Below are 13,887 nucleotides of genomic sequence, written 5' to 3' on the forward strand. Positions count from 1 at the left end.
AAATTTGAGGGGAGGGAGACACATATCAGAATAAGACCGCCAACGAGCCATAGAATCTATATTGCTGACTGCAGCACACAACACCTGAAGGTGGCATCCTCGTAATCTCTCACATCTACCTGGTAGAATTTAGTAAATGTATGGACCGAAGACCAAGTAGCAGCCTTACAGATCTGAGCCATGGAGGCCTGGTTATGCACTGCCCAGGAAGCACCAACTGCTCTAGTCGAGTGTGCTTTCACCTGAAAAGGAGGGATCTTCTTTTCTAAACCATAGGCCTGAATACTGACTTGTCGAATGCACATTGCAATAGTGGATTTGCCGTAGCTTGCAGATAAACCTTTACCGCTCTTACAACATCTAGAGAGTGTAGACTCTCTTCCTCCGCAGACTGCGGACCTGGGAAACAAAAGACAATAGGACTATATCTTGGTTTAGATGAAAACCTGAAACCACCTTAGGTAAGAAATCCGGGTGAGGCTGCAGCACCACCCTGTCTTCATAAAAAATCATATACGGTTTTTACACAAAAGAGCCGCCAATTCCGATACCCTCCTAGCTGAGGATATGGCTACAAGAAAAAACAGTTTCTGTGTCAACAGACTTAGAGAAACCTGGTGTAAAGGTTCAAAAGGCAGCTTCTGTAAAACAGACAACACCAAATTCAAATCCCATGGGCACACGGGAGACCTAATCGGCAGATTCAACCACAGTGCACCCTGAACAATGGCCCGAACTAGGGAATGAGAGGCAAGCGGTCTTTGAAAAAATACAGACAAAGCCGAGATTTGACCCTTGATAGTGCTCAAGGCCAACTTCATATTTAAGCCCAACTGAAGAATGGCAAGCATCCTATTAATGGCGAAATTTCTAGGATGCCACTTTCTGGGTTCACACCAGGAAACATATGCCTTCCAGATTCTGTAGTAGATGAACCTGGAGGCCGGCTTCCTAGCATTAACCAGAGTGGATAGAACTGGCCCTGAGAGCTCAAGTTTTCTCAAAATGTGGGTCTCAACAGCCAAACCATCAAATTTTGTTTGCACAGGGCATATTATTTAAATGCCTTCAGAGATCTCAAATTAAATAATGGCGCCAAATAATATTTTTCTATCCCCATCCAACTGTATTATGAACAGCTGGGTACCACGCACAGGAATACTTCTGCAGACTAAGATCATTAATGCTAGTCATTAATTAAGCAGAACAAATGTATACATACCAAATACTGTAAGGTCCCAACAAACGATGTACACAGGCTTCCTTGATCTAGATCTTTGGCATACCCCAAGTCTATAATTTTATGCACAGTCTGAAAGTACAAGTAATGAGAACAATTTATAGATGTTGCAATGTCAACACATTTTTATTGAAATAAGAGATTAAATTAAATACAATTTCAAACAAAACTAAAATAAATAGTCCAGAACGCATTACCAGTAAAAAGCTTAGTTATACTCTAAAACAGTGTTTCTCAACCTTTTTACTAGAGGTCGACCGATTATCGAAAGAGATATTTACAATTTTTCAAATAATCAGTATCGGTCAGAAACTTACCAATAATGGTCAGACCTCCCCATCCCCGTGTGGTGCTCACTGCAGTTTCCGTCTATCTGCTCCTCCAGATACCATTTAAAGCGGAGTCTGACATCATCTTTTACTCCTTGCCTCGCATCACCGCTGTTCCACCCCTACAGCAGGGCCGTGAAGGCTGCTCTTGACAGAGCTGCAGCTTCGGGCGAGCAGAGAGATAGTTACGTAATCTCTCACCGCTCCCTTGCATGTGGAAGTTTACCTGCTCAGACACCCCTGGGGAGATGCTGCCAGAAGTAGTGTAAGTAGTGACAAGCTGCATATGGGTGGCAGGTGACATGCTGCATGTGGGTGGCAGGTGACATGCTGCATGTGGGTGGCAGGTGACAGTGGCAAGCTGCATCTGGGTGGCAAGTGACACGCTGCATCTGGGTGGCAAGTGACACGCTGCATATGGGTGGCAGGGGACGGTGGCAAGTGACACACTGCATCTGGGTGGCAGGTGACAGTGGCAAGTGACACTCTGCATCTGGGTGGCAGGTGACAGTGGCAAGTGACACTCTGCATCTGGGTAGCAAGTGACACGCTGCATCTGGTGGCAGGGGGCGGTGGCAAGTGACACGCTGCATCTGGGTGGCAGGTGATAGTGGCAAGTGATATGCTGCATCTGGTGGCAAGTGACATGCTAAATCTGGGCGTCGGGTGACAGTGGCAAGTGACATGCAGCATCTGGGTGACAGTGGCAAGTGAGACACTGCATTTGGGTGGCAGGTGACAGTGACAAGTATCATCATTCCCTTTATCAAAGTATCATTATTACAGAATATCGGCACCTGTTATCGGTTATTGGCCTAAAAGCCGGCTGATAATCGGTATCGGCCCTGAAAAAAACAATATAGATCTATCCCTACTTTGAAAAATCCCTGTCAAAAAGTCTGAGATCTCATGGAACATTGATGTGATCAGTGAGCTGACATAACAATTCATTTTTAGAAATAGCATTAAATAGAATATTACAACTGACCTATTTAGTGTGAAACTTGTGCTACCTTTTTTTTTTTGCACAGATGTTCAATTCTGGGTGCAATTTGAGATAGACAGTGCACAGGGGGGTCAGGAGAGCACAGTACAAAGGGGCGGACATTACGTGGGAGGGCACATTAGTTTAGGATGAAGCAGGGCACATTGTGGGGTACACAGCTGGACACTTTGCATAACCATAGAACAGTTGGCCACCTAAATAGGCCTGGGCACAGCAAGCCAAATCATTCAATAATAGTTTCCAGATATCCTATTCTCATTATCATCTCACCTTCCCATTACAGTCCTGTAGCACAATATTTTCTGGTTTCAAGTCTCTGTGTATAATACGATTTGAATGCAGATACTGAATACCAGCACCTAAAAGAAGAAGATATTTAAAAAAAAAATGAGAACATTTATGCAAGAACAATAATTTGTTTCCTAGGAAAGAAAAAAAAAAATGATATACATATATTTTTAGTTACATAGTTAATCTGGTTGAAAATAAGACAAGTTCATCTAGTTCAACCAACAATAAATAAAGCATGATCCAATATGCTTCAGCGGGGGAAAAAATTCCATCCTGATCCCTCAATAAGCAATCAGATATTCCCTGGATCAACTTTACCTATAAATATTAGTATCTAGTTATATTATTATGTGCATTTAGGAAAGAATCACAGCTCTTCTTCTCTGCCTTTCCGTAATTGAAGATTTAGGCTCGGTTCACACCTAAACCGGCCACGAATCAAACAGGAACGCTGTGTGTCCCCGCTTTCTATTTCATCGACAAATCAGGCCTGAATCTGTGCCTGAATTTGGCCCTGAAACGGAGCCAAAGACACACATCGTTTCTGTGCAGTGCGCTTCGCAGCCGCCCGGAGATATGTGAACCAGCTCCATAGAGAGCCGGACACATTCTCCTGCTATGCGAATTGGATGCGGAGAAACCCGTATTCAATTCGCAGAGGTGTGAACCCAGCCTAAATCTTTTTTCCTCCAGATGTAAAGAGTGTCCTCTGTGATGAGCTTAAAGTAAATAACTCAACACCAAGTTCACTTTATGGACCACATATGTATTTATACATGTTGATCGTATCTTCCCTTAATCTCCTCTTCTCAAGAGAGAATGGATTAAGTTCCTCTAATACTTCTTCATAGCTGAACTCCTCCATGCCTCTTATCAGTTTGGTTGCCCTTCTCTGCACTTTCTCCTGTTCCCCAATATCCTTTTTGTGAATTGGTGCGGAAAAAAAAAAAAGGAGGTCTTACTAATGATTTGTACAGGGGCAAAATTATGTGCGTCTCTCTCCCTCTCTGCTGTCTATACCTCTCAATGCAAGAAAGGACTTTGCTCACTTTGGAAACCACAGCTTGGGATTGCATGCCATTATTAAGCTTATGATCTACCAGAACACCCAGATCCTTCTCCACCATTGATTTCCCCAGTTGTACTCCCCCTAGTATGTATGATGCATGGATATTCTTAGCCCCTCAAGTGCACAACTTTACATTTATCAACATTAAACCTCATTTGACACAGAGTTGCTCAATTAAACAGTGCATTGAGGCCCACTTGTAGGTTGGAGACATCCAGTAAGGACGTAATTCCACTGCATAGCTTAGTGTCCTCTGCAAAGACTGAAATGGTACTTTTAATCCCAGACCCTAGATCAGGGGTGGGCCACATGTGGCCCGCGACCTCCTTCTCTGGGATGGCAGATTGTCAAGCCCACATCATGGGTTATGGACCCGCCATCCCAGAGCATCTGTGTTGTTAATAAAGCCAGTGGTATAGAAAGCAAGCAGCTGTGGAGCAGAGCTGTATAAGCTGATGCTTCCTGTATAGCGCATTCTGCCTGGGACAGCAACAGCAGGCAATACCTGAATGGAAGACTGTTATTAAAGGTCAGTTTATTACTAAAGTTGCAGTCTATGTATGGGCATATCTGTGCACCTTTAGGTTACCTGCACTGAGGCATAGGCTTCTCTTATTACCTATGGGTTTGGTGAGCTTTCATAAAGTGCACCACACCTGCAAAATATAATAGAAGTTTATGGCAAAGTGTAGCTAAACCGCAGGAAAGACACAGGTGCACTGCGCTGTATTAGTGTGAAAACTTTCACACAATCGGTCCGATCCAATCGAACCCTATATTCACCTCTATGAAACGGCAGATGTAAACAGATTAGTGTCCATTTACAAATGGAAATAAAGTCCATTGTGAGTGTAGAAAAAGGTGCTAAAGTGCTGGTGAATCTCAGAAGGGGAAAATCACATATAACAAATAAACCTAGATATATGAATGCAGAGAGAATAAATTATATAAAATGATATAAATAAATATATCAAGTGCTGCTGTGCTGCAAACAAGTGACTACAGGTGCAATGATATAAAGTGCAATGATAATAAATATTCAAAAATTTATAATAATTATAATAAAATACAATGCGTGTAAAATTAGAAACAAATGGAAATAAAGTCCATTGTGAGTGTAGCAAAAGGTGCTAAAGTGCTGGTGAATCTCAGAAGGGGAAAATCAATTCCTCTGGATCCAGGGTGCACAGTGTAGTGTTGCTGGTGCTTTGATACAGTAACAGGTGGCACTGTGACTTCTGTTAGAGGTGGCTCTGATTTGAAGATTCTGGTGTGCTTAAGGATCAGATGTACAGGAAAGCTGACACTCTGCTGCGTTTCCGCTTGGTCCAGCCCTGGCGTCCAAGACACCTGTGACATAGGAGCATCTAATCTAGGACATTTGAAAAAAAACGTCCTCGATGCCGGATTGAAGGGAAACCTTGTTTTATGCCCTCTAGACTGGAACAACCTTATTTCAGGTTCTTTCCACTCAGAAAGGATCATATCTTTGAGAGAATGATGCCCTGGAAAAGACCTAGGCTTACGTTCCCGAAGGCCCGATACATCTTATCCTGAATAGACCGAGTCTGCTGTGGCATCTCAATCTGCTCAAAAGTATAAACTGCCTTTAACAGCTTATCAATATCTTCAATAGGAAAGAGGTATCTGACCGAGCCAACAGTCTTTTCGACCTCTGACGCGGATTCCTCGTCAAATGTAGATCCTCTCACTCTTCCAGGTCAGAAACATCCCGTGAACTCACGGTCGCTATGCGGAAATTATGTCTCAACCTGCATAAACTGACTTGTAGTGGTTAATTGTGTATGCATGCATCTGGCTGAGGCAGGGATTCCAACCACCCACCCATTCCCCACCCTCTTTCTTCCTTTCCTCCTCCCCTAGTACATTTTCTTCCTTTTTCTCTTATTCACTATTCTCAGTATTTTTACGTGAGGCACGAGCTGTCCTATATTGGCAGCTACTGGCCCAGATTCAGGTAGAATGGAGCAATATTTGCGTGGGCAAAGAGCAAAGATTTTTCTCTGCGCCCACGCAAATATTTCCATTTGCCCAGCGATTCACGGAGCAGTAGCTCCGTAAATTGCGCGGGCGATATGCTAAACAGCCGGGCGTAAGGCTGCCTAATGTAAATGATCCCGCCGGGGGCGGGAATCATTTAAATTAGGCGCGCTCCCGCGCCGAGCGAACAGCGCATGCTCCGTCGGGAAACTTTCCCGACGTGCATTGCGGCAAATGACGTCGCAAGGACGTCATTTGCTTCTAAGTGATCGTGAATGGCGTCCAGCGCCATTCACGAATCACTTACGTAAACAACGTGAAATTCAAATTTCACGGGCGGGAGGCGCAGCTATACTTTAGCATAGGTTGCCCCTGCTATAGCAGGAGCAACCTTATGCTAAAGTCGCCGTACGGAAACTCCGTACCTTGCGTGCGCAGGGCCCGCGCAACTTTTGTGAATCGGTGGTAGTATGCAATTTGCATACTATACGCCGATCACAATGGCCGCGCCCCCTAGCGGCCAACGCAAGAATGCAGCCTGGGATGTGAAGGCATAAGGAGGCTTATGTCTGTCACATCCTAGGCTGCAGTCGGTGTAACGAGGTTCCTGAATCAGGAGCACTCGTTACACCGGAGCAAGTAAGCACTTGCGCCGCGCAACCTATGGTTGCGCGGGCGCAAGTGCTTCTTGAATCTGGGCCACTGTTTTTAACTTTTAACACGATGACGTGTCATACAGGATAATGATTACTGAACGGCCCTAGGCCTTTATGGACACCTCACATAAGCCTAATAATATGTGGAATACTAAACATACCAGGTGTCCACATGTGTTTGTATGATATGCCACCAAGAGGACGCCTATTGTTGTTTTGATAACAATTCTCTGTTACTTGTATTTTCTTCCTTAATAAAAATGTATTAAACAAAAAAAAAGAAAGTAGTCTGGGGTATTTCGTAAGCGGCATGGTGAGTTGTTTTAAAGTTGCAATTTTTGGTCACCATTTTTTTATTTTATTTTTTTACTGTCACCAGTGCAGTACAGCGTCATGACTGGTGTGACACTTATCAGGGACAATGACTGTTGTAGTATGTAATTTGTTTTATCATAATTAAATATTTTTTCTTATTACATTTTTAATATCAGGGATTTTTTGGGTTCATAACAGCTGTGATTACTAGTGATCTGTGATTGGCTACAGCTAATCACCTAGTATAGGGTGCTTTGATTGGCCCAGGTACCATGTGATAGCTGTGGGCCAATCGCAGCATCACTTTATAGGAAACAGCTACTATGAATGAAATTTATTCATAACGGCTTTGTTGACATATCGTTCACATGATCCCCCGGCCAGGATACACCTCTGGAGACAGTGGTCGCAGGAGCGGTGCACTGTGCTCCCCTAACCTGGAACAGGCTGATGTACATGTAAATCATACAGCCTGTACATGACGCCAGTGCGCCTGCCCACAGTAAATGTACTGTGGGCAGGTGGCAAATTGGTTAAAATGATCATCTTTTATATACGTAAAACCTTTTTCCCAAAAGGAAAAATACTGTTTGCTGTAACCGATTATAAAGTATGAGCTGTAGTTTGGTTTTAATTTGTTACTGTATTTAAATCTGCTAGTACATATAACACTCCTCTTTCCCATAGACTGACAACGCTACTATCCAAATCTGCCCCCCTATGCTCCTTTGTATAGAGTCTGTAAAATACAGGAGGTCTGTGGCTGGCCTGATCACCAGGGAAAAAAGCATGAAAAAAATAAAAATAAACTACTATAGACACTACATATAATGATTGATAAGCTGCAATACATTACATTTTCCGTTGTGGGCTTAATACCACTTTAAAAACACAGAGTTGGGCTTTATGACCAAAAAACACCAATGTTTTAAAGGTGTTACATACCTATATCACTTATTATATTCAAAACTTGGCTTTCCTTCAACCCACAGCAGTTTTCTGGTTTGCTTAAAAGCTGGAAAAGAACACAAATAAGCAGAACTGAGTGATGCATTCTTACTCAATTAAACATAACATATATTTATAGCGTTTACAAAAAAGGGGATAGTTTTATTGCATTTTTATTAAATGTTATTTTGTTTTACTACTAATGGCGGCAATCAGCGATTTTTTTCGTGACTGCGACATTATGGCGGACACTTCGGACAATTTTGACACATTTTTGGGACCATTGTAATTTTCACAGCAAAAAATGCATTCAAAATGCATTGTTTACTGTGAAAATGACAGTTGCAGTTTGGGAGTTAACTACAAGGGGGCGCTGAAGGGGTTATGTGTGACCTCATGTGTGTTTACAACTGTAAGGGGGTGTGGCTGTAGGTGTGACGTCATCGATTGTGATTCCCTAAAAAAGGGAACACACGATCGATGTCAGCGCCACAGTGAAGAACGGGGAAGCTGTGTTTACACACAGCTCTCCTCGTTCTTCAGTTGCGGGGACCGATCGCGGGACTCCAGCGGCGATCAGGTCCGCGAGTCCCGCGGCAGCGGTCACGGAGCTTCGGACCGGGTCGCGGGCGCGCGCCCGTGACCCACGGCTGGGCATTATACAATCACGTACAGGTACGTGATTGTGCTCAGCCGTGCCATTCTGCCGACGTATATCGACGTTAGGCGGTTCTTAAGTGGTTAAAAGAGATAACGACAATATACAGCCACAAAGAAGTAAAGTAGAATTGGGGGAAGAAGAATACTTGCAATTAATGTCCAAGGGTTGATCAGAGTGCGATCGATGAGCTGTCAGTTCAAAGGGGTGTTGACAGTGACCAGTGACCAATCGTCTGGCCATCTTATTTAGGGGTTGGTTGCTTGGAGGTGTCTACATTCATGACCATGTCCCAGGTACACTTTGTGATACATATTGATATCTCTGCATCCCTAATGTTTACAGACTAACAATATCCATTTTATTGTTCAGCGTGACATTTGGTTCAAAACAAGTACACACATGACGTGTCTCCAATTTCTACTTTACCTAGGAGGAATAAAGGGTTCCAGGGGCTTTCCATATGACCTGACATATTGGTGACTGGACTTGAAATGTTACAAATTATCTGAGGAAACTAAATATGTCCATATTATGGCGGTGCTATTATTATTTATTTGGAAGTTATGAAACATGTTGAACTTTCGTACTTTTTCCAAGGTTTAAACTTTATGTGCACCAAAGGTATTTACAACCGGGATCTCTTGGTTCTCTAAATTGAGAGTAGGGGTGCAACGGATCACAGTTGATCCGTGATCCGAACGGGTCACCCCCTTCGGATCGGAACACACTGTGATCCGCGGATTGCCACGGCTTCAGAGCTAGGCCGAAGCCGCGGCCTTTCCTAATGTTACGGCGGCGGCTCTGGAGCTAGGCCAAAGCCGCAGCCTTTCCTAATGTTGCGGCTTCGGCCTACCTCCGGACCCGCGACCATAACGCTAGGAAAGGCCACGGCTTCGGCCTAGCTCCGGAGCCGCGCCGCAACATTAGGAAAGGCCGCGGCTTCGGCCTAGCTCCGGAGCCGCGGCCATCTTGGTACAACCGGCGGCGGCCCTCCTCTGTTTACACCCACAGAGGAGGAGCCCGCACTCGTGGGACACACCGCTTGGGGAGTGTCTGTCGGTACTAGCTGGGGGGGGGGGGTAACTGTAATTAGAGCGGGGGGGGTCACTGTAATGAGAGCGGGGGGGGTCACTGTAATGAGAGCGGGGGGTCACTGTAATGAGAGCGGGGGGGTCACTATAATGAGAGCGTGGGGGGGTCACTGTAATGAGAGCGGGGGGGTCACTGTAATGAGAGCAGGGGGGGGTCACTGTAATGAGAGCAGGGGGGGGTCACTGTAATGAGAGCAGGGGGGGGTCACTGTAATGAGAGCAGGGGGGGGTCACTGTAATGAGAGCAGGGGGGGTCACTGTAATGAGAGCAGGGGGGTCACTGTAATGAGAGCAGGGGGGGTCACTGTAATGAGAGCAGGGGGGTCACGTCAATGAGAGCAGGGGGGTCACGTCAATGAGAGCAGGGGGGTCACGTCAATGAGAGCAGGGGGGTCACTGTAATGAGAGCAGGGGGGTCACTGTAATGAGAGCAGGGGGGTCACTGTAATGAGAGCAGGGGGGTCACTGTAATGAGAGCAGGGGGGTCACTGTAATGAGAGCAGGGGGGTCACTGTAATGAGAGCGGGGGGGGGGTCACTGTAATGAGAGCGGGGGGGGTCACTGTAATGAGAGCGGGGGGGGGTCACTGTAATGAGAGCGGGGGGGGTCACTGTAATGAGAGCGGGGGGGTCACTGTAATGAGAGCGGGGGGGTCACTGTAATGAGAGCGGGGGGGTCACTGTAATGAGAGCGGGGGGGTCACTGTAATGAGAGCGGGGGGGTCACTGTACTGAGAGGAGGGTGGGTGTCTGCACCGAGGGGGTGGGGGGAGACATGTGGATATTACAGTGGGGGGAGATTTTTTTTTTTTTTTTGCCGATCCGAAAAATGATCCGATCCGTGACTCCTGATCCGAGGAACGATCCGAACCGTGAGTTTTTTGATCCGTTGCACCCCTAATTGAGAGGGTGACAGTTTCACGATAGGCCTGTAGCTGTTATCTGTGTTTTTTCAGGCCTAGCTTGGTTCCGCTTTCTCTCCACAGAAACTGCTCTCCTAAAACTAACAAACGATATACTAACAGCCTAAACCAAGGGACACTATTCTTTACTCCTAGACCTCTCTGCTGCCTTCGATACGGTTGACCACCCCCTCCTCCTCAAAAAACTCAACGCCTTTGGTCTCCATGACTGTACTCTTCGCTGGTTCTCTACCTACTTATCCAGCCGCACCTTTAGCGTTACTTACAATTCTACTTCCTAATCTCCTCTTCCTCTCTCTGTTGGGGTCCCCCAAGGTTCTGTTCTTGGACCCCTCCTATTTTCAATCTAAACCTCCTCCCTGGGTCAGCTGATAGCCTCCCACGGCTTCCAATGCCACCTCTATGCTGACGACACCCAAATCTGTTTCTTTGCCCCTCAACTCGCTCCTTCATTCTTCTCATGTATCACTAATTTACTAGCAGATATATCAGTCTGGATGTCACACCACATCCTCAAACTCAATCTATCCAAAACCGAACTTATAATTTTTCCTCCCCCACGTGCCTCTTTCCCTGATCTTTCTGTCAAAATTGATAGCTTAGCGCTGTTAGCCTAAAACAGACAACTTGCTCTAGACATCTGTGCACAATGAGGCATGATGCCAAACACACTAAAATATAGATATAGGGTTTACATACACTAACGGCTTTGCTGAAAACAAAATCTTGTTTACCAAGCTCAACAGATGACGCTTTGATAATCCACACAGATGAATGAGTTGGAAGAGAGGCCCCCTACCACATTATTCTTTATGTCCCAGTGCAGACCATCAATCAGCAGAAATAGGCTTAAAGCAGTTGTAAAGTTTGGAAAAAAAATATATAATTACCCCTGCAAGGCAATGTTATAATGTGCTAGTATGCATTTCATGCATACTAGCACATTATGAGTGACCTTAAAACAACCTTAAAAACAATACTAGCACTAGCACATTATGAGCGACCTTAAAACAACCTTAAAACAAAGCTTTCCAGCAGTGGGTTATCACCACTGACCAGGCTTTAATCTTCACCCAGTCTTCCTTCCCGGGTACACGGGCTTGGCCGTCTGACTGGCCAATCCGTGATGACATTATTCCCGTGCACGGCACGGGAGTCACAGTTTATGGCACACTGAAGGAACAGCATGGGTACCAGCTGCTGCTCACTGGAATATCTCCTAAACAGTGCACATTTAGGAGATATTAATTTTAGGTATGCTTTATTATAAGCTGTAGGTAAAAATCTCAGACATGAGTTTACTATCACTTTAAAGCAAAGACATAGGTTTTGTGCTTGCGCTTTCTCATTAGAAAGCCCATAATGTCCTATGACACCAGTGTCAGGGGTGCATCCTGTATGGAATGTTTATTTGTAACATATTTTATAAAAAAATCAGAAGTTGAAAAACTGAAATTTTACAGTTTTTACTTGTGCTAACATATGAGAATATGATGCAGGTTCTAGTCTCATCTGCAACAAAACAGGTGTATATATTTTACTGTCATGCCATTATCAAAGGTCAACGCCTTCAAAGCTCAACCAGCTGGACGAATATGATTCATCGTAGACCAACATCAGCAATTAACTTCTTAAAAATCAACGTAGCACTCACTTTACGTAGATCGCCTCCAGAGCAGTACTCCATTGCCAAGTGAGGCACAGCATTCACCATGAAGTCCATTTCAGGTGGCACATCACAAGCTTTAACAACATTCGGATGGGTTAATCTGTGCAGAAAAAAAAAATTGCTTAAAAAGGTAAGAAACAAAAGTAGTAGAACTGCTACCTAGTGCTATAAACAGCTACCATGTGAAATGGTGGAAACCAGTAACCATGTATGGCACAGTTCTGTCCTTTGTAACAGAAAAAAATATATATAATTTTTTTTTTTTTTTTTTTAAGATTTTCATAATACAAATTAGAATGAGCCAATACAAAACAACATGTATGCTGCCAACCAGAAATCTATATTTAAAGTGATTCTAAAGTCTCATTTTTTTTCCTTTAAAAATAAACATGTTCTACTTCGATCCCCTGAAGAAGTCATGTGATGTGACGAATACGCGTAAGGGAATAGGAGTTGCAGAGCCGACACAGACCGACGGCGATGAGACGAGCTCACCGCTCGTAGGTGTTTTGCTTCTGCCCCAATTTTAAATTACCCCCTGAGCACTGGCTGATACTACGGACAGGAGGTGGAAGATACAGAGAAGGTGGAAGTGAGAGTTGTTGTGTCTGTCAGTGATCCTCCAGCATACCAGTTCCGGATACGAACGCGGTGTTCGTGGAGATAGGTCCACTATTCACAGCCTCAATGTGAGTGCATGTATACGTTATATATCATTTGCAAGGTTTCCCACAGGATTATGCTATTATCCATTGATTTTTGCTTCCATGTTTGTATGAATATTTGATGAGGAGCCCCCTTCATCTCAACCTCAATCCGTGTGACTGCACCCCCTAGGGAGACATTGTTTGGTACTTTGAGCCATCCGTGCTATGGCTCTGAGGTGAGCATCTAGTACCACAAGAGGTGTGCGCACCGAAGTTTGCCTACTTTTACACTGGACTGTCTTCTGGGACGTCACTATTTTAAATAGACTTTTTTTTTCCGCATTTTTGCTATACATTGTTTTTGTACACAGTTATTTTGGTTCACATCCGTGCACCTTCATCACTGTGTCTCTGGTTTATCCAGCCTGGTACATTCGTGCCACACCGGACTGTCTTCTGGGATGTCACTTTTTTAAATAGACCATTTTTCACGTATTTCTGTTATACATTGTTTCTGTACACAGTTATTTTAGTTTGTGTAAGCTACTGTTTGGTTCACATCCGTGCACCTTTACCACTGTGTCTCTGGTTCATCCAGCCTGGTACATTCGTGTCACTTTATGTTCACATTATATGTTGTTTATTCACCTTTCTTTCCCTGTAATAGTCACCTAGTATCTATTTATTTATTTATGTATTTCACTTTAGGGTTACCTACCTGTTAGGTATTGAGATCCCCTTCTATTTTTAGTTCACAGCGCTTCACCATCACTTTCCATGTTCTACTTACCTGCTCTGTGCAGTGGTTTTGCACAGAGCAGACTGGATCCTCCTCTTCTCATATTCCACGCCGGAGCTCCTGGCCCCTCCCTCCTGTCCATTCAGACATGGAGCTGCTGTTTGACTCCGTCCCCTCTCTCTCCTAATCAACTGACTTTGACAGCAGCAGGAGCCAATGGTGCTGCTGCTGTGTCTCAGCCAATCAGAAGGGAGAGTCCCAGATGGCCGAGGCACTCGTGCACATGGCTGGATAGAGATGGGC

At 44.6% G+C, this 13,887-nt stretch overlaps 1 protein-coding gene across 1 annotated transcript in view; it reads right to left on the bottom strand.

The window, feature by feature from the left end:
- The window catches only part of CHUK (component of inhibitor of nuclear factor kappa B kinase complex), a 75,003-nt gene that overhangs the window by 52,603 nt on the left and 8,513 nt on the right, over positions 1–13,887 (bottom strand). Inside the window, exons 3-6 of the mRNA XM_040320670.1 lie at positions 12,184–12,298; positions 7,853–7,922; positions 2,846–2,934; positions 1,223–1,312 (exon numbers count right to left, since the gene is read on the bottom strand). Coding sequence (XP_040176604.1) covers positions 1,223–1,312; positions 2,846–2,934; positions 7,853–7,922; positions 12,184–12,298 — 364 coding nt within the window. The remainder of the gene's footprint in view (positions 1–1,222; positions 1,313–2,845; positions 2,935–7,852; positions 7,923–12,183; positions 12,299–13,887) is intronic.

Source organism: Rana temporaria, chromosome 8 (assembly GCF_905171775.1).
Source record: "Rana temporaria chromosome 8, aRanTem1.1, whole genome shotgun sequence".
NCBI lineage: Eukaryota > Metazoa > Chordata > Amphibia > Anura > Ranidae > Rana > Rana temporaria.